Below are 26,257 nucleotides of genomic sequence, written 5' to 3' on the forward strand. Positions count from 1 at the left end.
ATTGCACTTGCTTCCTCCCCATGCCAAGACAGCCTTACCTGTGTTTTGATTGTTTGAACAGTAGCAGAATCTGCTCTGGTTCGTGAAGGTTTGCATCATCTGTACCTCCCAAATCAGTTACAGAACCCTCCCTAGCTTCCACCCATGGAACTGCCATGGACACGGACAGTGCTCCGTGCTGTTTCCACTCCTCTGTCCTCTCGGCCAGGTGCCTAACCCTTGCCTCCATGTTATTGTGTTGGGTTTTCTCCTCTCGCTTAATTTCTTCTCTCTCTTAGTCAAGCACATCTTGTTCTTGCCTTATTCTGTTCTCTATTTAGACTGTGCGTGCCTGCCTCGCAAGCCTGGCAGGACCATTCTGCCGCCTTCTCATTTGTCTTAAAGATACCTTTAGGAAATCCAATCCAAATGATCCCAGCCCAGTCCTGAAGATTAGACTCCAGAAGATGTGTCGAATGCATTTTTTTGCTGGCCTACACATACTGATTTGCATGGTTGCCTCGGATCCCTTAAGAAGACAGTAATTGACTAAATGGTGCTGTATGTTCCCAGTCCCAGTGCCAGTTTGGCAACTGTCCCTTCTCCTAAGTGAATTTCTCTTGCTTCTCTCTGTTTTATTTGTCTTGCGCCTCCTGACCTCTCTCACCTTCCTTTCTCTGACAGGCTTCCTGAAAGAATAGCCTACACTCAATGCCTCTTTTCCAACCTCTCCACCTTTATGGAAATCACTGTTCCACCAACCACTGAATTTAGTGGTTTCTGTCCCTCTCCCCACGTAATGCCATTAGTTGGCTCATGTGTCTGAAACTTTCTTCCCTTTTGCATTATGGGAACTTGGTTTTCCCTTCCTTCCACTTCACTGCCCTTCTCACTCTTCCATGGCTGTTTCAGGCCCTTGAAATGTTGCATTGTTCCCTAAACTCCACCTTCATTGTCTTTTTCGCCTGTTCTGGATGATCTCATTCAGTCCTTTGGCTGTAACTCTCTCCTGCCCATGGACTTCCTCCCCTTGTGCTATTCATCACCACCAGGATGTCCTACTAGCATCTCAACATCCTTGTCGCCAACAGACTCACTTGCTCACTCAGTAAGCCACTTGGCAGCAGTTTTGTTTTCCTCATCTCATTTAAGAAATTACCACTTTTTCTACCTTTCTAGGCAAGAAAACTGAGTCATCTTAAACAGTTTTTCATGTCCCCTACCATCTCATCCATTGCCAAGTTTTTAAAGTTGCACCTCTTGCGTATATGCCCTTTTCTCTGTCCTCACCGCCACCACGCGTTGAGTTTTGCTTGGACCATTGCAGTAGCCTCCTGACTGATTCATCTGCCTCTGGTTTTCCCTGGTCTAATCTATCCTCTACAGAGGGTGGAATTCTCCCAAAGCACAAGTTGGATGATGTCATTCTCCCGCTCAGACCTTGTAGCATTACTATGTGCACAGAATTAATGACCACTCCCGAACTTGGCATTCTATGCCTGGTGTGCCAAGACCCCAGCCTGCCTTCTCACTCACCCCTTTTTGTACACTATGTTTTTGTACCCCCTCATTGAGGATGGGGACCATGTCTTCCATCCTTTGCATGAAATAGGACCTTACCTTTGGCAGGCCTTCAATGAACATTTGTCAAATGGAATTAAAAGTGGTCAAGGATTATGCCAATTCTTCTGCACAGGGTATACAGCTGCTCATAGAAGCTGTCATCTGTTGTGTGCCCAGAACTGTGCTGAATGGCTCTTCACGTGTATTTCATTAAGTCCTCACAATCTCACTGTAACTGTGTGAGGTGGCTGTATTATTCCCATCCTACAGAGGAGGACACCAAAGCTCAGCAAGATTTTGTAGGTAGTTACAGATCTGAGACTTAGACCCATAGGCTGTACCACTACACTGCCCTGCCTCTAACAACCCTGGCCTTGTTAGATTGTGTGGGATCAATGGATTAGCCTAATAATAAAGGTGAAAGAGTTGACTTTACCGAGAATTCAGTGTACCAGACATTCTTCTAAGGGGTCGACAAACATTTTCATTTAATTCCAGCGGTAACCCATAATTTTACAGAGAAGGAAACTAACCAAGAAGCTTGGATTACTACTCAAGTTCACTCACCATGCGTGTGGCAGAGGATGGCCATCTCTCCCAGCTGTAACTCTAGAGCTAATATAAGCAGTATTTGTTTGTTTGTTTGTTTTGGCTGCACTGGCTCTCTGTCGCTGCCTGGGCTTTTCTCTAGCTGGTCTGCTTTGCAGTTGTAGTGCTTGGGCTTCTCATCGCCGTTGCTGCTTTTGTTGTGGAGCACAGGCTTAGTTGTTCTGAGGCATGTGGGATCTTCCTGGACCAAGGATGGAATCTGTGATCTGTGTCCCCTGTGTTGGCAGGTGTATTCTTTACTACTGAGCCAGCAGGGAAGGCTAGCATTCTTTGTTTTGTAGGACGGACCGTTGCACACTTGTTGCAAGTCTATGCTTTGGGATCAGGTGGATATAGACTCTACCCTCTCCCCCCGCCCCACTAGCTGTGTGAACAAGGCATTTAACCTCTTAGCTTCAGTTCTTCCTTCTGTAGAAAGTGGGGGTTATTGTTGCCTGTGTGCTGGGTTTGTTGTGGGGTCACTCAGAGCGTACAGTGTTGGTGCCAGGAGCACAGTGAGTGGTCATTTCATGTTTGCTGTTGTTAGTTAGGGGTGAAGATGGGCCCATGGGTGCTTTGGATTCTCTTCTCTTCCTCGCTTCTCTTTATGAAGACACCTTGCTGGTTTCTGCCCATTGAGACAATCAGGCTCCATAGGCGTGCCTGACAGATGTCCTGATATCTCCATCCAAGTTTTTACTCATAATGGAGCCCGTGATGTATTAGTTAAACCTGTACCCTTTGTAAAACACACCCCAGGCTCCTGATAGGACCTACTTCCCTTAGGGTCTGGAACTTGGTGCTGGGGGAGATGGACGTGCACTGTGCTCAGCCTGGGGGTCACTCACTCCCGCTCCCACACTGTGCTAGAGCGTCCCCTGGATGGGGCAGAGCATGTATCCTTATGACGTTGTTGTCCCAGAACCAATGCTGAGCACCTCCCATGCAAGGACCAGAGAGCTTTCCCAAGCCAGCGTTGATTTGATGCACTTCTTATTTTGGGTTTCTTTGTCCCACTGAGACCTTTAAACTGAGACCACCCAGGGCACAGAATTGCTTGACACATCATTCATTCATTTGTTTATTTGTTCATTCAGCAAATAGTTCTAAGCCTGTGGCATGGCTGAGCAAGACAGATAAGGTCCCTGCCTTCACAAAGCTAACATTCTGTGCAGGGAGACAGAGAGAGGATAAGTAAGCTCATGGATAAGAAAGTTTTCGGATGGTGGGAAGTGCTGTGAAGAAATCTGAACCTGGGTGGGGAATGGCTAGGAACCAGCACTTTTGTCCCCGAGGCCGGGACAAGCTTGTGGGTGTCCAGTGAACACCAAGCTTGCTGGAGTAGCCAGAGCTTCACCATACATGGGACATGTGGTCTGAGAAGAGATAGGCAGGGTCTTTGGTTTGGGATCTTGCTGTATTTGTGATGAGCAGGAAACCTTTGCAGGACTTTGAGTCGGTATGTGGAGGATCTGGTTCTCATTGTGCAGAGGGTCCCTCTGATCATTATTTGGTGGATAGGAAGATGAGCAGAGTTGGCTTCTGGGAGAAGAGTTAGATTACTGCAGCCATCCAGGCAGGAGGTGGTAGCATGCCAGTGAAATTAACCTGCAGAGCTAGGCACTGGCTTAGAGATGGGGACCATATTAGAAATCATGTAACTATGCTTTTATTAATGACACAAATTTTAATAAATGATTCCAAAGCATATGCTGTAATTCAACTGGAGACCACTGCTCTGTGTATGTGTGTGTGTGTGTATGGGGTGTGTGTAGGGGTTGGCAAGGGGGTTTGGCAAGCCCCAAAGGTAGCTAGATTCAGAAGCAGCTGTTTAGGAGAGTGGTATTTTGGGGGTAGTAGTTCCCGCTTACCTGCTGAGAATACATTCCAAGACCCCCAGTGGGTGCTTGAAACAGCATATAGTACTGAACCCTATCTATATACTTTTCCCCCTGTATATACATACATACCTATGATAAAGTTTACTTTATAAATTAGGCACAGTAAGAGAATATCAGAATTGCCCCATCACTACTCTTGGGCTTTGGTGCCATTACTAAGTATAATAAGGTTTACTTGTACACAAGCACTGTGATGTTTCGGCAGTTGATCCCATAGCCGAGTCAGCTAGCGGGTAGCGTATATAGCGTGGATTGACTGAATAAAGGGATGAATCACATCCTGGGTGGGACAGAGCACTGCTCATCTCAGTGCTCAGTTGAAAGTTTATAAATTGTTTATTTCTAGAATTTTCCGCTTAATATTTTTGGGCCATAGTCGACCATGGGTAACTGAATCCATGGATGGATTGGGTTGAGGCAGGGAATGTTGTATTTCTAAGTGTTCATGTTGGACACCAGTGTGTATTTTAAAATGAGCTTATAAAGTTAGTTCATAAATTTCAGAATGCTCAATCTTAAAAGCCAGTACATTTTTGGAACAGAATGCTGATGAGTGTTTTATTTTTTGCACCATATTGCATCTTGCGCTCACATGTATTTTTAGTGCCTTTGGCCACAGTGAAGGTAGAGCCCATGGCTGAGCTAATTTTGATTCCCTCGTTTTAGCCTCCACTATCCATTCTTGGTTATCTCGAGGATATCTGTGATTTGTGATCTGTGATTTGGAGGCATGTCTTGTAGACTTGAGGTCATCTTCCCAACGAAATAAATGGATGGCTTGGTGTTTAAACATGATCTTAATTATTACTGTAGTGATTAGAGAGAACTCAACACATACACTTCTTTTTAGGTTGGAAGTACAGATTGTATTTTTTGATATGAAGTTTTCTTTTGATAGTTTATTAAGAAAAAGAATGTATTTTTTTGTGTTATGGGAGTTATTCACAGACATCGAGAAAACTGCATTTTGCCATTTTCCTTAAATGTTGAGGTTACATGTAAAAGCAATTTTTAGGTCACATCAAACACATCTTAAGAAAATATTCTCTCTGCTGCAGCAATAATGACCAAGCCCAACCTCCCCTCTGTGTCATACACCACTGCCTCTATTAATACTCTTTGGGTCTCTATAATTATAAAGCAGATGTGTATATTGGGAAGAGATGTTGATTTCAGAGTAAATTTTTCTAGAAAATAGAATCTGGAAAAAAAAAGGAAAACCCAAACTTGGCTTCGTGCTAGAAGAGACAACACTGCTGTGTGTGGGTGGGTGGCTGCATGCACCCTCTGCTCAGAAGTGCCTTTTCTCTCCATGGGGACAACTGGCTGTGTATCAGAGATGTGGCCAGGAGGAGTAGGCAAGCAATGTGTGGGCAGGATGCATGTTCTTTTATTAGCATCGAGCCTAGAGCATGAACCAACCTGGGCCTCTAAAGTCTGTACTGTTTCCTGTTTAATTACCCCACCCTCACTCCCCCACCCCCAACCCCCGAGCCACCAAATGATGGAGGAAGAGTTGCTCTTGTACATGAAATGAACCCTTTCTGGGAGGTGGCTGTGGACTGCCCTGGCATATGGATGTTCTTGGGTTCCTAAGCTGTCCTGGGCTTGGAGTCACCCTCCCAGCATTGCATGAAGCTAGTCATGGGTAGAAGTTACCTTCCTTTGCATGGTCCATTTCCCTGTCTTCTTTGACTTCATTCCTCTGGGTCTCTGTGGCAGTTTTCTTCAGTTTGCCAAGGCCATCCAGCCAACAAGTAGCAGAGTTGAGATTCCCATGACTTGTAGAACCCAATTTTGAACCAACACCCAGCTCTTCTGACATTCACCTGCACTCCTATCATCAGAATGTGGTTAGTAGGAGAATGTAGAGGCCACAGGGTTAGCTGTTCCTTGGCCTCAGTGCCACAGGATACTAATAATACCCTCCTTAGAGGATTGTTGGAGAAGACAATGGCAACCCACTCCAGTACTCTTGCCTGGAAAATCCCACGGACGGAGGAACTTGGTAGGCTGTAGTCCATGGGGTCACGAAGAGTTGGACACTTACTGAGCGACTTCACTTTCACTTTTCACTTTCATGCATTGGAGAAGGAAATGGCAACCCACTCCAGTGTTCTTGCCTGAAGAATCCCAGGGATGCTGGAGCCTTGTGGGCTGCCATCTGCGGGGTCGCACAGAGTCGGACACAACTGAAGCGACTTAGCAGCAGCAGTAGAGGATTGTTGGGAGGATCCAGTTCGGTCACCCATAAAGAACCAAACACAGTGCCTGATGTAGGGCTCAGTAAGTGGGCATTATTATTGATGACAAAGGTGGTGGCATTAATTTTCTCTCCTACACGCCTACTTCTTTGAGGACAGGAATTGTGACTTCTTAACTGGATAGCCTTCACAGAAGAGTTTTGCAGCTTGGCACTGTTGACATGTTGGGCCAGATAATTCTTTTTGTGGGGAGTTGTCATGTGTGTTGTAGAATGGTTGAGCAGCATCTCTGGCCTCTACCCACTTGATGTTAATAGCACTTCCATCCCTAGTCATGAAAATCAGAAAGTCTCCAGACATTAGCACGTGTCCTGTTGGAGGCAAAATTGCCCAGTTGAGAACCACTGGTCTGCACATACTTCCCATGGGATCACAGGGCTTTTCTATTCTCCCTTATATATATATAAGGGATATGTGTGTATATATATATCCTTTCTATTTTACACTTGTATAATGTGGTCAGAAAATACAGGCATACCTTGGAGATATGGCAGTATTACCTGCAGTAAGGTGAATATTGCAATAAAACAGGTCACACAAATTTTTTGGTTTCCCAATGCATATAAAAAGTTATGTTACGGTATACCATAGTCTTTTAAGTGTGCAATAGCATTATGTCTAAACAGTCTACATCTCTTAGTTAAAAAATACTTTATTACTAAAAAATGCTAACCATTGTGTAAACCTTCTGTGGGTCATAACCTTCTTGCTGGTGCAGGGTCTTGCCTCCATGCTAATGGCTTGACTGATCAGGGTCATGTTTGCTGAAGGCTGGGGTGGCTGTGGCAGTTTTTAAAAATAAGATGACAGTGAAGTTTGCTACAGTGATTGACTCTTCCTTTCACAAATGATTTCTGTGTAGCATGCAGTGCTATTTGATAGCATTTTACCCATGGTAGAAGTTCTTCCAAACTTGGAGTTAATCCTCTGAAACCCTGCTGCTGCTTTTTCAACTAACTTTATGTAATATTCTAAATCCTGTGTTGTCATTTCAACAGTCTTCACAGCATCTTCACCAGGAGTAGATTCCACCTCAAGAAGTCACTTTCTTTGCTCATCCATAAGAAGCTACTCCTATCTGTTAAAGTTTTATTGTGAGATTCCAGCAATTCAGACACCTCTACAGTCTCTACTTCTAGGTCTCTTGCTGTCTCCATCACATCTGCAGTTATTTCCTCCGCTAGAGTCTTGAACCTCTCAATGTCATTCATGAGGATTGGAATCGGCTCATGAAACTGATTGCTCATGTTGATATTTTGATTTCTTCCCATGAATCACAAATGTTCTTAATGGCATCTATTAATAGAATGGTGAATCCTTTCCAGAAGATTTTCAATTCACTTTGCCCAGACCCATCAGAGGCATCGGTATCTATGGAATAGATATGGAATCACTATCTAAAACCATGTGTAAACAGATGTGCTGTCATTCCAGCTTTGTTGCTCTAGAGAGCACAGGCAGAGTAGATTTATTTTTTAATTTTTAAAATTTTTATTGGAGTGTAGCTGCTTCACAATGTTATGTTACTTTTTGCTGTACAGCAAAGTGAATCAGCTCTAGGTATACATATATCCCCTCTTTTTTGGATTTCCTTCCCATTTAGGTCACCACAGAGCTTTGAGTAGAGTTCCCTGAGCTATACAGTATATTCTAGTTAGTTATCTATTTTATATATAGTATCAGCAAAGAGTAGATTCAGCATGATTCTTAAAGGCTCTGGGATTTTTGGAATGAGAAATGAGCATTGGCTTCAAGTCAGCAGCTACTTTAAACCCTAACAAGAGAGCCGGCCCATACTTTGGAGCCAGGCATTGACTTCTCCTCTCTAGCTATGAAAGTCCTTGATGGTATTTTCTTCCAGTATAAGACTGCTTGTCTACATTGAAAATCTGTTGTTGGTTATTATTTTAAGTTAATTATTTTAGCTTAATCTTCTGGATAACTTGCTGCAACTTCTACATCAGCCCTTGTGGCTTCACCTTGTAATTTTGTTATGGAGACACGACTTTTTTTTCCTTAAACCTCATGACAACCTCTCTTAGCTTTAGACTTTTCATCTGCAGCTTCCTCACCTCTCTTAGCTTCACAGAATTGAAGAGAGGGCCTTGCTCTGGATTAGGCTTGGACTTAATTAAGAGAGTGCTGTGGCTGGTTTAATTTATCTGGACTGTTAAAACTTTCTTCACATCAGCAAGAAGGCTATTTTGCTTTCTTATTATTCATGTGTTCACTGAAGGAGCACTTTTAATTTCCTTCAAGAACTTTTCCTTTGCATTTACAACTTGGCTAACTGTTTAAGAAGCTTAGCTTTCAGCCAGTCTCGGCTTTTAACATGCCTTTCTCATGGAGCTTAATCATTTCTAGCTTAAAAATTTTTTTCAATTGGAGGAATAATTGCTTTACAATATTGTGATGGTTTCTGCCATACGTCAACATGATTCTGCTGTAGGTATACATATGTCCCCTCCCTCTTGAACCTACCTCCCACCTCCTTCCCCATCCCACCCCTCTAGGTTGTCACAGCACTGACTTTGGGATCCCCATGTCATATAGCAAATTCCCACTGGCTATTAGTTTTACATATGGTAATGTATATGTTGACTCATTGGAAAAGACTGTGATGCTGGGAGGGATTGAGGGCAGGAGGAGAAGGGGACTACAGAGGATGAGATGGCTGGATGGCATCACTGACTCGATGGACATGAGTTTGAGTGAACTCCGGGAGTTGGTGATGGACAGGGAGGCCTGGTGTGCTGCAGTTCATGGGTTTGCAAAGAGTTGGACACGACTGAGTGACTGAACTGAACTGAATGTATATGTTTCAATGCTATTCTGTCAGTCATCCCACTCTCTCCTTCCCCGACTGTGTCCAAAAGTCTTCTTTATGTCTGCATCTTCAAGTGAGAGAGCTGTGATGCTTCCTCTCACTTGACCACTTAGAGGCCCTTGTAGGGTTATTCATTGGCCTGATTTTAGTATTGTGACTCAGGGAATAGGGAGGCCCTAGGAGAGGGACAATGGCACCCCACCCTAGTACTCTTGCCTGGAAAATCCCATGGATGGAGGAGCCTGGTAGGCTGCAGTCCATGGGGTCATGAAGAGTCGGACACGACTGAACGCCTTCACTTTCACTTTTCACTTTCATGCATTGGAGGAGGAAATGGCAACCCACTCCAGTGTTCTTGCCTGGAGAATCCCAGGGACAGCAGAGCCAGGTGGGCTGCCGCCTATGGGGTCGCACAGAGTCGGACACGACTGAAGCGACTTAGCAGCAGCAGCAGCAGGAGAGGAAGAGAGACTGGGAAAGGCCAGTAGGGGGAGCAGTCAGAACGCACACATTTATTAAGTTCACTGTCTTATATGGGTATGATTTGTGGTGACCCAAACAAGTTACAATTGTAACATCAAACATCCTTGATCATAGACCACTATAACAAACAAAATAATATAGTGAAAATGTTTGAAAACGGTGAGAGTTACCAAAATGTGACAGAGACAGGAAATGAGCAAATGCTCTTGGAAAAATGCCAATAAACTTGCTTAACGTAGGGTTGCCACAGACTTTCTCTTTGTAAAAAATCTCAGTATCTGTGAAGTTTAATCAAGCAAAAAAAAACACACACAAGAAAACAAGGCATGCCTGTGTCTGTTGAAGTTTGAGAATTTTGAGAACAGAGGAGAATTCTGGCAATTCTTAAGTTAGCAGGTAGATCATGTCCCATTTCATGGTCAACAGAAATACATAATTTCTTTACAGCAATTCTGTCTGCATCTCTCATAACTTTAGAGTTACAGCCAACTACAGGACTTTTTGTACTTTCCTTCTCTTAAAGCAAGAGTAGCATCAGTTCTTTAAATATTACTGCCTTTTATGAAATGATACTTTTCAGGATGATTTTAAACCAGCAGAGAAAGAAATACATATTGAGAGCTTACTTACCATTAACACCTGTCATTTAATTGCCTTAAGTGTCTACAGGAAAAATAAATAGAATGCAAATATGTTAAGCCATACTCTCTCTAATATAGTTCCTTCTTAGGAATTCATGGGAATGGTATATTGACTTATTAAGAATGAGGGGATAAGAATGGTCTTTAATCATTGTCTGAAATCTATACATTTTCTTGAAACTCATTGCTCACCATGATTAACTTCAAAACTGTGTTTCTACTCAAAGAATGACCAAAATGCACCATTAATAAATTGCCTGCCCAAAGTGTCACCCGGAACCAAATACTGAGGGTGGCCAAGCTGTGAGCTTTGAATACCTGGACCTTAAATCACAGACACTTTTTCTAATTAGCACCATGGTTCTCATGCCTGTCTGTGCATTAGACTCACCCGGGAGCTTAATAAAAATGGTGTTGCCTGGGCCCCACTCCCAGTCTCTCTGTCTCTGATTTAATTACTCTAGTTGGGCCCTGGATATCTTTTTTTTTTTTTTTTAAGAACACTTTTAGGTTCATAGCAATATTAACAAGAGGTACAGAGGTTTCCCATTCGCCCCCTACCCCCACATATGCACAGCCTCCCCATTATCAACATCCCCCACCAGAATGAACCTACAATGAGATGTCATTATCAGCCAGAGTCCCTGTGTACCTTAGGGTTCACTCTTGGTGGTGTACGTTCTATGGGTCGGGAAGATCCCCTGGAGGAGGAAATGGCAACCCACTCCAGTATTCTTGCCTCGGAAACCCAATGGACAGAGTAGGCTGGTGGGCTACAGTCCATGGGGTCATAAAGAATCAGTCACAACTGAGCACGCACACACATAATAACATGTATCCACCACTGTAGTGTCACACAAAGTGTTTTTACTGCCTGACATCAATAATTTTATTCATTTATTGGGTTGCTCTGGGTCTTAGTTGTGGCATGTGGTATCTAGTTCCTTAACCAGGGATCGAACCTGGTTTGGGAGCCCAGAGTCTTAGCCATTGGACCACCAGGGATGGCCTGACATCAGTGATTTTTAAAAAGCTCTTCAGGTGATTCTAATGTATAGCCGAGCTAAAGACCAGGGGTATTCTAGAAAGCTGCAGTGACTGTTCCCCCTTCTGTCCTCAACCCCCAGCCTCATCCTCCAACCCCATGACTGTTTATGAGATTGTTGCTACAAGCTGAGTTGAGTCACAGTGGACTTACCATACCTTTTTTTTTTAATGTAATTTTTATTCTAAAAAAAAAAAAGATTTCTTTTAGCACCTTTATTCTGAAGAGTCTTAATTGCTGTACTTAGAATGGTTAAATAGTGAACATTTGTCAAGCATCAAATTAGCAGAATGAGGGAGTCGGACCTTGGGTGATGGGGAGAGGCTGGTGTGTCATCTCCTGTGGTTGCTGGCAGAGGGAGGGCCTGAGCATCTCCCTGATTCTGGGCCCCATTAACAAGTGACCTAGAAACACTTGTTTTTTGGGTGAATAGCAATGAACTTTGTACCCACAGGGGTGCACTTTATACTCCTCTGGAGCCTGCCTTCCACTTGTCATCGAGTCTTGAGAGCCACCTCCCCTCCTATCATCGTACACCCACACTATTGTTTTTCTTCAAGGGTGCTGGTTCAGTGCTCAGGTCTAGAGAGCTGTGACCTCTCTCGTCATCCCTGACTGATGTCAGTGCAGGTGACTTAGTGACATGTGTGTGACTCCTGATGACTGATGGACTAAGAAGAGCCCTGTCTGTGGATCATCCTTTCCTCCTTTGGTGGTCTGGGTCTTCTTTTCCAAACCACCCACCAGAATAACATCAGGAAGAAATAGCAAAGTGAACTCAAGGCCATACCTTCAAGCCACCCATTTCATCTCAGATTTTTAAAAAAAGTAAATTTGTGTTTGTATGTGTTTTGACTGAATTTAGGTAGAAAATAGGCCAGTTAGAGGAGCAGAACTTGGTTAAAATTTTTAGCCCAAAGTGAGATTAAAAAAAAATTTATTTCTGGATTTCAGTTCCCATTGCCCATTTGTGTGAATAATCAACATTTGTTCTAATGTGGATGATAGCATGGGGCAAATTCAGCCTCCTGAGTTTTACTGTTTCAAGCAAGGGTTTTAGGCCTATGAGGCATATGCATTTCATGCCGTTGCAGGGGTAGTAATGATAAAACCACAATGATAGTGGAATGGTTGACATTTATTGAACCCCCATGAGATGCCAGGCACAGTGATAAGGACCTCCTATGAGTTATCTCACTTAAGCCTCATGAGAACTCTTGGAATTAGGTTGAGAATTATTCCCATTATTCAGATGAGGAAACTGAGGTTCAGAGAGCTCACATGGTGAGTGAGTTACAAAGTCAGATTTTGAACAGTGATGCCTGACTCTGGGTGTCAACTCACTTGGCTGCCCCAGAGTGTGTACTGGGAGCTGTCATTGAGGTTTAGTGAGCCAGCACCATCATGCCAGCCCTTGTCCGGCCAGGAGCTGCAGGGAGAGAGAGCTGCTGAATTGCTGCAGGGAACTGACCTCTTTTACTTAGGGAAGTAGGGTGTGGGGCACTGGAAAGCAGAACTTTGACCTGCTGGTAAGATACCAGTGCTCACTGACAACCAGCTCCTGCAACCCTGTTACAAGGCGACATAGATGGGACAACAGAGCAGTGGTGGGCACTGCCATACATCCCTCAGAACATAAGAACCTCTGTTGGCTACTGCTCTGGCCTGGCACTTCACCAGCCTCAGCATTTGTGCCCAGGGTGCTGACCACTGAGGGAAACTTCCCCTAATAAGAACTGTCATCTCCACCCACAAAAATTGACTGCTTTTAGGTATGAGGCAGGGTGTGTGAATTCTGTGTATGTCTGTGGGAAAGTGTGTCCTTGTGGAGAGCATCTTTGTAGTCTGTTCCCAGGAGGCCACACTACATTATTTTTGTGATAAAATCCTGAGAGATACATTTGATGCATCCTCAGTCTCTACCCCAGTTCTCTACTGGGACCAACAGAAACAGTTTATTAGCTGGCAGATTACTTAGGTTCCCTGCTCATGTGGCAGGTTACTTAAGCTCAGTTTCCTCATCTATAAAATGAGGATAATAAATTGTCTTATACAGTTGCTGGGGAGACTAAAGAGTTGAAACATGCCTTGCTTTAGGACAGAACTATGCACATCGAGTCAGCACTCAGTAAGTGTATGAGCTGCCTATGGCTCCTGTAACAAGTGACCACAGATTTAGAGGCTCACAGCAATGCAAACGTATTACCTTATATTTTTGGAGGTCAGAAGTCCAAGATGGGTTTTACTGGACTAGAAGCAGGGTTTACGAGGCTACACTGTTTGGATATCCTATAGGAAAGAATCAGTTTCCTTGCTTTTCCCAACTTCTAGAGGCTGTCCAGTTTCCTTGGCTCATGGCTCCTTCCTCTGTCTTCACAGCCAATGATGTAGCATCTTCTAGTCTGTTGCTGACTCTGACCCTATTTCTGTCATCCCATCTCCTCCCTTCCTGTGCTTCCATCTTTAAAAAAATTATAAGCTTAGGGATGGAATAGGCAACAGTTTGGTCAGTATAGTTAACTGAAAACAGTGGCCACTTGCTGTGTTAACTCAATCCTGTGTCAGGACCTGTGCATCCGTTATCCTTGTTCCCTGGAGCTTGTTTCCCTCCAGAGCTTTGGAAGGCCAGCACTTTCTCATTCTTCAAGTGTCAGCTGAGACGTCACTGCTCAGAGAAACAGGCCCCTGATCCATTTCCTCTGTCATAGCACGTCACCCAGTTTCATTCTCTGGCATCATCTATTAACCTTTTTAGTTCATGTGTCTGCCTGATGTACTCTGCATGCCCTCCATGAGTGTCAGCTCCGGGAGGGCAAGGACTGTGTCTGTCTTGACTGCTGCTGTTCCAGTGCCTGGAAAGGTTTCTGGAACAGAGTAGGTGCACAGCACATACCCGTTGAATGAAAGAGTAAATGAAGCCGTGCAGGCACAATGCTGTGTTTGATGCTCATTCTCTCCTGTCATGGTAGGTCCTTTTATTATCATTCTACCTCCTAGAAATGGGAACGGAGGCTCAGGGAGGCCAAATTATTGCCTCAGGTCAGTGGTAACTAAATTTACACTTGGATCCTCCTGCTTCCAGTGTTCTTGGTCCCATCTATCTCTCTGCCTCGTGGTCATGATACCATTAGAAGCTGCTTGAGCCAGCTCTTTTGATGGCCAAGGATGCTGGCAGGTCTTGGTCTCTACTATAGTTTCTTTCCTTTTAACATTTACTTTATTGAAGTGTTGTTGATTTACAGTTTGTGTTAATCTCTGCAGTACAGCAAAGTAACTCAGTGATACAAACATACATCTATATACATATTCTTTTCCATCATAGTTTATTACAGGATATTGAATATATCCTGTTCTTTGTGCTTTACAGTAAGACCTTATTGTTTTTCCACTCTGTACATAATAGTTTGCATCTGCTAATCCCAAATTCAGCTGTAGTTTCATTTTTAAAAGTTTTTATTATTATTTTTGGCCCATCCCCACCCTTCACCTTGACATTGGTTTTCTTCCATCCAGGTCTGTTGTGTCAAATCTGGACTCCCCTGCCAAGACTAGCTCCATGGAAAAGAAACTTCTTATCAAAAGCAAAGAGCTGCAAGACTCCCAGGACAAGTGTCACAAGGTATTTATTTCCACAGCCGGCCTCCCTCCTTGCTGCAGGATCCTCCCGTCAATATATGCCGAGGGACCTGCCCGGGGCCGCCGCTGGCACCGAGCCACCTGATCCTTCCCGGGCCGAAGTCGCGCCTCCGGCAGCTCAGAGGGAGATGAATTCGGGCCTTGACGCTGCCGTAAATCCTTTAAATCTTAACCAGAGGAGGCCCTGGATATAAAGCGGCCCGTTCCTCAGCATGACCCACCCAGATGTCTGCGTCTTCCGGCAGGTGGCGCGGGTCCTCACCTGTGGCCGAGATGCATCCCATCTGCTTTGAGTGATGCGAAGTCTCTCTTCCTAGTCCTTAGAAACTCCTGCCTATGTAACTGCAGCCACTGTGTTGATTATGCTCATCGTCTCTTAACGCTCACTGTTCCTGCCCAGAGGCAGTTCTCTGGAAGCTCGTAAGAGTCACTTCTTGCCTGGGACTCCCAAGAGTGCAGACGAGTCCATATCTCCTTGCCCTGTCCTGGATTTGTCCTCTAGATCTTTGCAAGGAGATGGGGGGGATCAAGATGGATTTGGGATAAAATTAAACTGACATCTGCAAAAAAAAAACCCAACCCAAAAAACAAACAAGTGAAAAAAATGGTGATTGTGGCCTCCTCGCTTACTGGGTTAGAGAAGTGATCGAGTGTGAACCCAGCCTTGCATGAGAGGAGTGGCTTAGCATTGGTGACTGTCCTTGCGAAGACCGGTGTGCTCCCAGGCGAAGAAACCATGGTATTTCCAGCCCAACCTTTTGGCGAGTTAGTGCCAGCCGGGACCACCAGGTGGTTTCGGAGGTGGCTTGAGACGCGATTACTCCTAACGAACCCGCCACGGGCCTTTTTTAACATGTTGCTGTGTCTATTTCAGATGGAGCAGGAAATGACCCGGTTACATCGGAGAGTGTCAGAGGTGGAGGCTGTGCTTAGTCAGAAGGAGGTGGAGCTGAAGGCCTCTGAGACTCAGAGATCCCTCCTGGAGCAGGACCTTGCTACCTACATCACAGAATGCAGTGTGAGCCTTCCCCCGAAAGCCCCCTTCCCTCGGAGGTGGCACTTCCTGTCGTGTGTGTCTCATCCTGTTTCATGACAGCATCATGAGGCACGTCACAACCAGGGCCAGAGAATAGAGAGGTAGGACGCACGAGTAGGACCTGTGATGTGCAGAGTGGCGTGTGCCAGGTGTGAGGGCCTGGAGACAGAAGGTCAGGCTCAGAGAGTCCAGGTAGGAGCCTGGAGACAAGCATAGATGGCCTTGCAGAGGGTCTCACATCTCCCATTCCAACCTCTGTGGTCTAGCTTGTGTCCTACATGATCAGCCTTAGGAACCAAGCTCCCAAATAAGGGCAAGAAAATATGTTTTGAATTTGCCCCAAATCAACTTTCTATCGCCTAGAACCAGCATAGCAACAAGAAAACTCAGGCTTTAAAACCCAGACCCTCTTGTCATTTTTTACCATGTGACTTTTTTTTTCTTTCGTTCACAAGAGTGGACTGTCTTCTCCATTGTCTCGTTAAAAATTTTCATTCAGGTGTTTCTTAATGTACAGTCTTAAGAAGTTGAATCACACATTTTTCAAGTGTTTTTTTCCACAAGGGAGAGGAAATCTATAGAACGTGGCTGATTAAGAATAACTGCTATGTTTCCATTCCAGATTTGGCTGCCTTTCAGTGGTGGGTGAAGTTTTTCAGCTATGTATTTCAGATATATATTTCAGTGCTATTGAAGCATTAAGGGAACCTTATGGATGAAAGGTGTCCAGGAAACGTAAGCCAGGAGGTGGAAATAGATTGCTTGGAGTCCTAAATGATACCCGGGCAGAGAATGAAGTCATTGCTACTTTGAAAAGGGGAGATATACTTGACAGTCCTCGAATCACTGATATTCCAGAAGAGACTTGATATCCATTCCAGTGATGGTTTCATGGCTAGGGGATCTTACTAGTTTTCAGTCCTGAACATACAAGTAAGTATCTGCTAGGTCAGCTAGGAGACAGGTGGCTGTACTTTCAGGCCAGATCCATGAGGTCCCAAGGAGTTTGAGATGATGTTTTCTTGAACCAGGGGATTTTGCAGGATGAAACCTGGAATTCAGCAACCCACTGGAAGCTGTCGTCGTGGGTCCGTCACCTGAAACCGTCTTGGTGTCTGCGAAGCAGCCTGCAGCTCCTTTAATGAATCTTTTCAACTAGAGCAGGATCCACGGGGCATCCCTATTAAAAATTTTTGCTTTCCGCAGAGCTTAAAGCGAAGTCTGGAGCAAGCACGGATGGAGGTGTCCCAAGAGGACGACAAAGCACTGCAGCTCCTCCATGATATCAGAGAGCAGAGCCGGAAGCTCCAAGAAATCAAAGAGCAGGTATGACTCGCTGCCTGGGAGCAGGGCACCAGCTCAGACCTCTCATTTCAGGGGAGGCATGTTTGAGGGACAGAGAAAGGGAAGGAGAGAGGGGAGGAGAGGGAGAAAGAGATATGTAGGTCATTTGGAACTTTCAGATTCCAAATGGAACTTTTTCACATTCCACATGGTTTATATAAATGTTCTAGCTCCTTTTGAAGTCTGGACCCCACAATGACTACTCTTTTTCAATCAAAGGTGTAGGTTTAAAGCAGTGGTGGTGGGCAGACTGCAGCCTGTTGGGGTGAATCTGGCCAACCAACCTGTTTTCCGTGACCACAAGCTGAGAATGATTTTTGCATTTTTAAATAGTTGGAGGAATTCAAAAGAATAGTTCATGACGTGTGAAAAGTATATGGAGTTCAGATTTCAGTGTTTATATAAATAAAGTTTCATTGGAACACAGACATACCATTCGCTTAGGTACTGTCTACGCACTGTTTGTGGCTGCTGATCATGCTTCACTGGCAGAGGTGAGTAGCTGTGACAAGAGATCACATGGCCTGCAAAGCTGAAATTGCTTCCCATCTAACTTTCTACCGAAAGAGTGCCAATTTCTGCTTTTAAGGCCATTAAAATAGTTTTTAAAGATGTTTTCATAGCTTTTTAGATGCACTTTACGTTTTTGAGAGAAGCTAGGATAATTCATAGTTTTGCTTATCTAAAGATGTATCCTAGGAGGTGAGTTTGAGCAGTTAAGGCCGTGTCAGAATTAACATGGCAAATCTCAACTACATAAAGCCCTCCCCTCCGTGATGAGAAAAGAAAATCCAGACCTTTAAAAAGCCTACTCTCTTTATTTTTCCCCTTTCCTTTTCTAAAAGAGTTTTCTTTCTAGATGGTTCATTTCTATTTTACTTCATTGTTTCCTTTTTAGCACGGATTTTTTTTTTGTCCTTTGAAGAAACCGTAAATAGAAACTTTAATGAAGAGAATGCAGTGAGCAATTGGAGAGCTGAATTATCAGCTGCCAGGCAACTCTCATTCACTTCAGAAAATCTAATGGAAACAGTGATGGAAATGAACATTTTTGTCTCTGGGTAGCGCACACTTAGCCATCTGGGTGGTTGCTAATGCAAGAAACTCTTGCAAATAATTTGATTCATTAACTGTTCTTTAAAGAAAGAATTACTGTTTTGGTTGTTTTTTTTGGCATCGTCTCATTATCACCCTAATATTTTTTAAATCATTGGTTAATATCCTCCTGCTTGATAAAAATGTTCTAAATAAATGTGCCTAGGAAATTGTGCTATCCAGTTGTCAGGTTTCTGAACCGTACTAACGTAGAGATCCTGAAGGTTGTGCCTGCACATTGGAAAAGTCCACTTTGAAAGTTGACTCGTTGCCCTTTTGTCCACACCATTTTTCCTCCTAATTTCAAGAAGTAGGATTCTTTTTCTCCCATTAGTTCAATGTGTTTGGAAATTTGCTTTTGGTGGTATCCTGGGGAAATGAAAGCTGTGCTTGGCCACCAGAGGGAGCAGCTGGTGTCCCTGAAATTAAATAGAAACAGAATTTTCAGGACATTTTGCAAAGGTATATGCTGGTGGTTGAGTTCAAAGAAATGGCCTTTGTGATTCATATCACAGTCGGCATCCATGTGGAGTTTTAGATTTAATGACTGCTAAGCATTCCATTTTAGGGGAGGAAAGCTTCTTCGTTTCAGATTTTATTTTTCATCGGAAGGAGGACTTACTAAAAAAATGACCCTCAGTAAGCTTGGTGAGAGTGGAATGTTTGCAGTCCAGGAGAAATACTTTCAGTAAACTCCTAGTATTTGGTCTGTAGCCCGCCGATTCCTCCCAGATTTGCCATTTATTCTTCTCTCTTCTGCTCAAAGCCAATTTCTGTACCTGTGTTTATTTATTTTAAATGTTGCTTCTACTTAGCTATTTAAGAATGTTCAAACTACCCTACAGTTGCAATCATTTCACATACTAGAAGGGTAATACTCAAAATCCTTCAAGCTAGACTTCAGCAGTACATGAACCAAGAACTTCCAGATGTACATTCTGGGTTTACAAAAGGCAGAGGAACCAGAGATCAAATGGCCAACATTCATTAGATCATAGAGAAAGCAAGGGAATTCTAGAAAAACATCTACTTCTTCTTCATTGACTATGCTAAAACCTTTGACTGTGGATCACAGCAAACTGTGGAAAATTTTTAAAGAGATGAGACTACCAGACCACCTTACTGTTTCCTGAGAAACCTGTATGTGGGTCAAGAAGCAACAAGTAGAACTGGACGTGGAACAATGGACTGGTTCAAAATTAAAAGGAGTATGATAAGGCTGTATATCATCACCCTGCTTCTTTAACTTATATGCAGAGTACATCATGTGAAATGCCAGGCTGGATGAATCACAGGCTGGATTCCAGATTGCCGGGAGAAATATCAACAACCTCAGATAGGGAGATGACACCACCCTTATGGCAAAAGTGAAGAGGAACTAAAGAGCCTCTTGATGAGGTTATAAGAGGAGAGTGAAAAAGCTGGCTTGAAACTCAGCATTTAAAAAAATGAAGATCATGGCATCTGGTCCCATCACTTCATGGCCAATAGTAGAGGCTGAAGTGGATGCGAGAGTTGGACTGTGAAGAAAGCTGAGAGCTGAAGAACTGATGATTTTGAACTATGGTGTTGGAGAAGACTCTTGTGAGTACCTTGGACTGCAAGGAGATCCAACCAGTCCATTCTAAGGGAGATCAGCCCTGGGTGTTCTTTGGAAGGAATGATGCTAAAGCTGAAACTTGAGTACTTTGGCCACCTCATGTGAAGAGCTGACTCATTGGAAAAGACTCTGATGCTGGGACGGATTGGGGGCAGGAGGAAAAGGGGATGACAGAGAATGAGATGCCTGGATGACATCACCGACTCGATGGATGTGAGTTTGAGTGAACTCTGGGAGATGGTGATGGATGGACAGGGAGGCCTGGCGTGCTGAGATTCATGGGGTCGCAAAGAGTCGGACACTACTGAGCAACTGAACTGAAAGTGGGAGCAGTGATGGATTTTATTTTCTTGAGCTCCAAAATCGCTACAACAGTGACTGCAGTTATGAAATTAAAATATGCTTGCTCCTTGGAAGGAAAACTATGACAAATCTAGACAGTGCTTTAAAAAGCAGAGACATCACTTTGCCGACAAAGGTCCATATAATCAAAGCTATGGTTTCTCCAGTAGTCATGTATGGATGTGAGAATTGGACCATAAAGAACGCTGAGTGCTGAAGAATTGATGCTTTTGAATAGTGGTGCTGGAGAAGACTCTTGAGAGAGTCCCTTGGACTGCAAGGAAATCAAACCAATCAATCCTAAAGAAGAACAATGCTGAATATTCATAGGAAGGTCTGATGCTAAAGTTGAAGCTTCAGTACTTTGGCCAACTGTTGTGAAGAGCTGACTCATTGGAAAAGACTGAAAGTAAAAAAGAGAAGGGTATGACAGAGAACAGAGATGGTTAGATAGCATCACAGACTCAGTGGACTTGAATTTGAGCAAACTCCAGGAGATAGTGAAGGACAGGGAAGCCTGGCATGCTGCAGTCCATGGAGTTGCAAAGAGTCAGACACGACTTAGCAACTGATCAACAACTTAACTAACCCCAGTGGAGTATTTGGATTTGGTTTAAAATAAAACACCTAGGGACTTTTCTGGTGGTCCAGTGACTAGAACCTGTGTTTCCAGTTCAAGGGGCATGGATTCAATCCCTGGTCAGGGAACTAAGATCCTGTGTGCCCTGAGGCTCAGTCAAAAATTTAAAGAATGTAAAACACACCTAGATGTGTCACATGATAGTCAGATTCATGCTCCATCACTAGCAATTGCTGGTTCCCCCTCCTTGGAAAGAGAGACAGAAATTTGGGTAACATACAAGGCATTTGAGTTTTAGGACTTCTGATTGGTCCTATTCAATCAAAACAGTAAAGCTCCATTCCAAAGAATGACTTGAGGCATGACTCAGAAGTCATCCACATTTCCCCATTCTGATCCTGTTCAGCTATGACCAGCACTGAGTCCACGCTGGGATTTGGACAGCTCTCTCTCAGCTGTCCTTGGAAACGAACCTGATCATCCTCTCTGAGATTTTTCTTGAAACAGGGATTTGGTCAGCTGTTAGATGTATAGGATTTCCTTGAAGTAGCTGGCAGAATAACAGTGGCTCAATAAATGAAGTAGAATTCTTTTTGATATCTGTAGCAGGCTGGATGCCCTGGGAGCTCACATTGCTGACAGAGGTGTTGCCTGATTCATGCCCTCCTCCCCTTGGGCGCTGACAGCTCTGGACGGAGAGATGTTTAGGGCGGGTGGGGGTGGTGGTGGTGGTGTTGAAACAGTGCTCTTTCCTTGCTCCTGACAAAACACAAAAACCATATTCCCTTTTTGCTGAAAGTTTAAGTCAGACAAGGGAGCTCAGGGATAAAAAATGACCAAGACTGACTCCCACCTGTCCGCTTCCTCCACACAGTTTGGTATTTGTGTTTGTGAGCAGCTCTGTTGGTACTTTGGATTTTTTAAAATCAGGAGAAAAGAAATTGAGTTTTTATGTAAAAGAAAGTGTTTTCATTGATAATGTTTTTATCTTTATATATTATATATATATATATAAGTTTTTTTAATGGAGGAAGGAGTCCAGGAAGGCTTAATACTAGAGCTATGCAAGTCGTAATAAGTCATCATACAGCCCTGGCCGAGGGGACTAGAAAAACGCCAAGTAGAGGGTGTGCCATCCCACATCATTGATTCATGTTTTATTCTGTGAGTTCAGATAATTGTTTAGTAGTTTATAAAGACCTTTGGTTATGTAACCCAGCACCACCCACTTAGTGAGCCTCGTCCAGAAACCCTGGTGCCCCATGACTTGTAGAATTGACCCTCAGCAACAATGCAGCTGGCCATCTATATCCACGGTTTCTGTATGCATGGGTCGGCCAACCTCAGGTCAAATTTGGCCTTGGAGCCAACCCCCCGTGTGTACTGAGGGACGACTGTATGCTTTTAGTGCTCCATTTTGTGCCCACCTTTTTTTCTGCTTTCCTCTGTACCATTAACACAGAGAGATGTGTTTCCATGAAAACTACCCATTTTTATAAGGATGTCATCTTCGCTTTAGTGTGCACATGGGGATTGCCTATTATAGTGGGATGAAGCTGTACTGTTACTGGGGGGGAAAAGGCATTTTATTGGTTAAAAACATATCCTTGCTCAGTGGATCTCTCTTCAGTCATTTCTTGGGAGAACAGATCTTAGAGATGATCAATAGATGTTGTGAAGGTCAGAGACAGTCTTAGTTCAATTGTTTATTCTTTTCATTTTATATCCTCCACCCTCACCACCTTGGATTGGATAAACTTTGCTCATTCGTAAACCTTACATGTATAGTCCTTGCTTTTGCTAACAGAGAATATTTTCGTGCTCTGCCCCAAAGTTTTCAAAACCACTGTTTATTTCTCATGGTAAATCAGTTTTGGAAAACTTCAATGCAGATGTTCTGATTTTAGAAATTCACTTTGAGAAAAGATTGGGCTGTTGGGATTACTTTAAAGGCTTTTGCTCGAGGGAGCAAGGTAATTCTTTCCTTGGAGTCTTTCTTACAAGTTCCTTTGACCAGAACCAGTGTTTCCTGACTCTTCCAAATTTCAGGGTGACTTGCATCTCAAGAGCACCGTTAAGTTCTTCATGCAGTTTGGGGCCCAGAAAAATTAATGGTGAGAAACTGACATGATGAGTTTTACCTTCCAAGATTCTCTCCATTGAGATTTCCAATTACCCCCTTGTATCATCTGAAAGGTTAATTTTAAAACTAGGTACCATATTTAATTATGTTAGGCACATGTGACTTCTAAAGGACAAATCTATATAAATGATTACCCTTGGGGGAAGGCTTTGCGTAAGCAGATTATCATGGTTGTTTAAAGTACATCCCTTGCTGCTCTCCGGTGTTACAAAGGCCTTAAGGTTTTGCACTTCTTGTACGGTATTATTTGCTCAAAGGATCTAACTGTATATAAGCACATGTGTTCCAAATGGTGTTACTAGTGCTACATGATCTACACGAAAACAGTTTAAAGATTTAATATTCTTTTCTCTCTACTCACCCTCCGCACACCTCACCCTCATCCGCATCTTTCACCTTTTCTCTGGGTCTGTTCTCTGCTGATATCTCTTCACTGTGTCTCCTCTCTGTGGTTTTCCCATCTTTCCTTTCCTTTCTAAAGGCCACCTTTCTCCTGTTGCCCACTCCTTAGGAGTACCAGGCTCAAGTGGAAGAAATGAGGTTGATGATGAGTCAATTGGAAGAGGACCTGGTTTCGGCGAGAAGGCGGAGTGACCTCTATGAATCAGAGCTCAGAGAGTCTCGGCTGGCTGCTGAAGAGTTTAAGCGGAAAGCAACAGAATGTCAGCATAAACTGATGAAGGTAGCTAGCTCCCCTCTGGGAGGGAGTTTTGGAGGTAGAATCCTGGATTATCTTAGCAATAATAAAGGGAATCCTAGCTTAATGAGTGTACATTCAAGAAGCCATGGGATGCCCTACAGAGTTCCTGGTGTTGATTAGAGAAGGTAACTTAATTTTTTATTATCGTCCTAATTGTTTTGGCCACAGAGACCAAGAAAGTATAGCCTGTAGTGTTGTCTTATAAGATTTTTAGGTTCTTGAGAGTTCCCAATATGTTGTATCTTTTAAATTACAGGCTAAAGATCAAGGGAAGCCTGAAGTGGGAGAATATGCCAAACTGGAGAAGGTATTTTCCATTATTGGTATTGGGATTTGGGCAGATGGTCTCTTAAATGGGCTTTCCAGATGGCGCTAGTGGTGAAGAGCCCGCCTGCCAGTGCAGGAGATACAAGAGATAAGGGTTGGAGCCCTAGGTCGGGAAGATCCCCTGAGGAGGGCATGGCAACCCACTCCAGTATTTCTGCCTGGAGAATCCCATGGACAGAGAGGAGCCTGGTGGACCACAGTCCCTAGAGTTGCAAAGAGTTGGACAAAACCGAAGCGACTTAGCATGCACATATGCAGTCTCTTAAATGTTGCTCTCTGTGGCCTGTTATTGGTTAAGAATATATTTGCAGTGAATAGAAAACTCTCTTCTGGGTTTATTTTGATGATCAGTCTCTGGATGACCAGGTTTAGCTTCAGCTATGGTTCTAAAAGGGGGAGAAGACACCTCTTTTTTTTTTTCTGTCATGCCCTCTCACAGTAACATACAAACCCAGATACTCAGTAAAACAGATGGGAAAATTTACTGTTTTAAAGTACAGGCGATTTCAGTTCCCTTTTTTGCCATCTGTATGTGTGTCGCTGGTTCTAGAGAAACGGTCCACATGGAGGTTTACACTGGGACATTCAAAGGCTTCTCTGATAGGCTACTATTCTTCTCCATCAGTAGGTATTGGAAAACAATAAGACCCCCACAGAAACCTCAAGAAAATAGGCCTGTAGTAAATCTAGCAAGACCTTAATACCAATGTGCCTTTTGTTTTATTTCCTGGGATTTTAATTACAGATCAATGCTGAGCAGCAGCTCAAAATTCAGGAGCTCCAAGAGAAGCTAGAAAAGGTAAGCCCAAGGGGATATTTGGGGGAACTTACTTCCCATTTCCAAGTACTTTTTCTTGCCCTATCCTATAGGGTGAAAGATCAAATAAAGAGAATTAGTCACCAGCACTGAGGGAGATTAAGCGGGGTGGTGAGCTATTACCTGAAAGTATCAGAGTTCTGAATATACTTTCTCTTTTGGGGACCTGTCAAACAGTATTTGTTTAAACAAATAAATCAGAAACCAAGCTCTATGAGACTGTCAATTCAAAGTTCAAATTATACTATGACAGATCCTAAGAGGCTGGCTCCTCTCCCTTCAGGGGACCGGGTTCACATCTTGTTCATGACCCAGATGGCTTTCCATCAGAGACCACTGGCAACCTTCTTGTCTACTGGGAGCCTGGAGGAGCCAGGAGTCCTCAAGTGGTTGGGGAGGAGGGTGGGTGTGGTTTATGGCTTCTGACACAGTGAGTGCTAATGGCCCTTCCTTTGGGTGAACAGGGGAAATGCTAAAGAAAGGGCCAGAATGAATATGGCCTTCAGGAAGGTTTGTCAATGTGTTTAAAAGAGCCCTTTCATTTTCCTCCTCCTCCTTTTTAAAGTTGTGTTATTGAAAACATGTAACATAGACTTTACCGTCTTAATCATTTTGAGTGTCCAGTACCTTAGTGTATTAGATGTATCTCCACTGTACAGCAAATCTCGAGAACTTTTTTCTCACAAAACTTATACTGTTAGATGCTAACCACCCCTTTGGTGAATGCCCACCCTTGGTAACCCCTTCCTTCCTTCCCTCCTTCCTTCCCTCCCTTCCTGATTTACAATGTTGTGTCCCTATGCTGCACAGTGGAGTGATTCAGTTACACACATATGAACATTCTTTGTCATATTCTTTTCCTTTATGGCTTATTACAAAGTACTGAATATAGTTCCCTCTGCTATTCAGGAGGACCTTGTTTATCCATCATATACATATATGTGATATATATCACTATATATCATAATTTGCCTCTGCTAATCTACTTTGCTGGTATGCTTTTGACTGCTTTGGACACTTCCTGTGGGTGGAATCATCCAGTATTTGTCTTTTTGTGACTGGCTCTTTTTGCTCAGCACAGTGTCCTGGAGGTTCATCTATGTTGCAGCATGTGGCAGGATCTCCTTTTCAGAGGTTTCATGGTATTCCATAGCTGGGATGATCCACTTTTTCTGTATCCATTCATCTGACTCCTTCCTGCCTATTCTTGAGCTCACTTCAGAAAGCCTCTCTCAGCTAGAAGTTTGTGTGAGGACTCATGTCTTCTAGGACTCTGCTCCCCGCTGTAGAAGAGGGGAGCAACCTATACATGTCAGCCACAGATATAATTCTAAGTTTTCTAGTGG

The 26,257-nt window shown here is 43.6% G+C and overlaps 1 protein-coding gene across 7 annotated transcripts in view; it reads left to right on the forward strand.

The window, feature by feature from the left end:
* The window catches only part of CIT (citron rho-interacting serine/threonine kinase), a 171,776-nt gene that overhangs the window by 75,648 nt on the left and 69,871 nt on the right, over positions 1-26,257 (forward strand). For all 7 annotated transcript variants that reach the window (XM_069557922.1, XM_069557923.1, XM_069557924.1 and 4 more), the window contains 6 exons: positions 14,805-14,910; positions 15,802-15,945; positions 17,170-17,289; positions 23,579-23,749; positions 24,024-24,074; positions 24,840-24,893. In XM_069557922.1, coding sequence (XP_069414023.1) covers positions 14,805-14,910; positions 15,802-15,945; positions 17,170-17,289; positions 23,579-23,749; positions 24,024-24,074; positions 24,840-24,893 — 646 coding nt within the window. The remainder of the gene's footprint in view (positions 1-14,804; positions 14,911-15,801; positions 15,946-17,169; positions 17,290-23,578; positions 23,750-24,023; positions 24,075-24,839; positions 24,894-26,257) is intronic.

Source organism: Ovis canadensis, chromosome 17 (assembly GCF_042477335.2).
Source record: "Ovis canadensis isolate MfBH-ARS-UI-01 breed Bighorn chromosome 17, ARS-UI_OviCan_v2, whole genome shotgun sequence".
Taxonomy (NCBI): domain Eukaryota; kingdom Metazoa; phylum Chordata; class Mammalia; order Artiodactyla; family Bovidae; genus Ovis; species Ovis canadensis.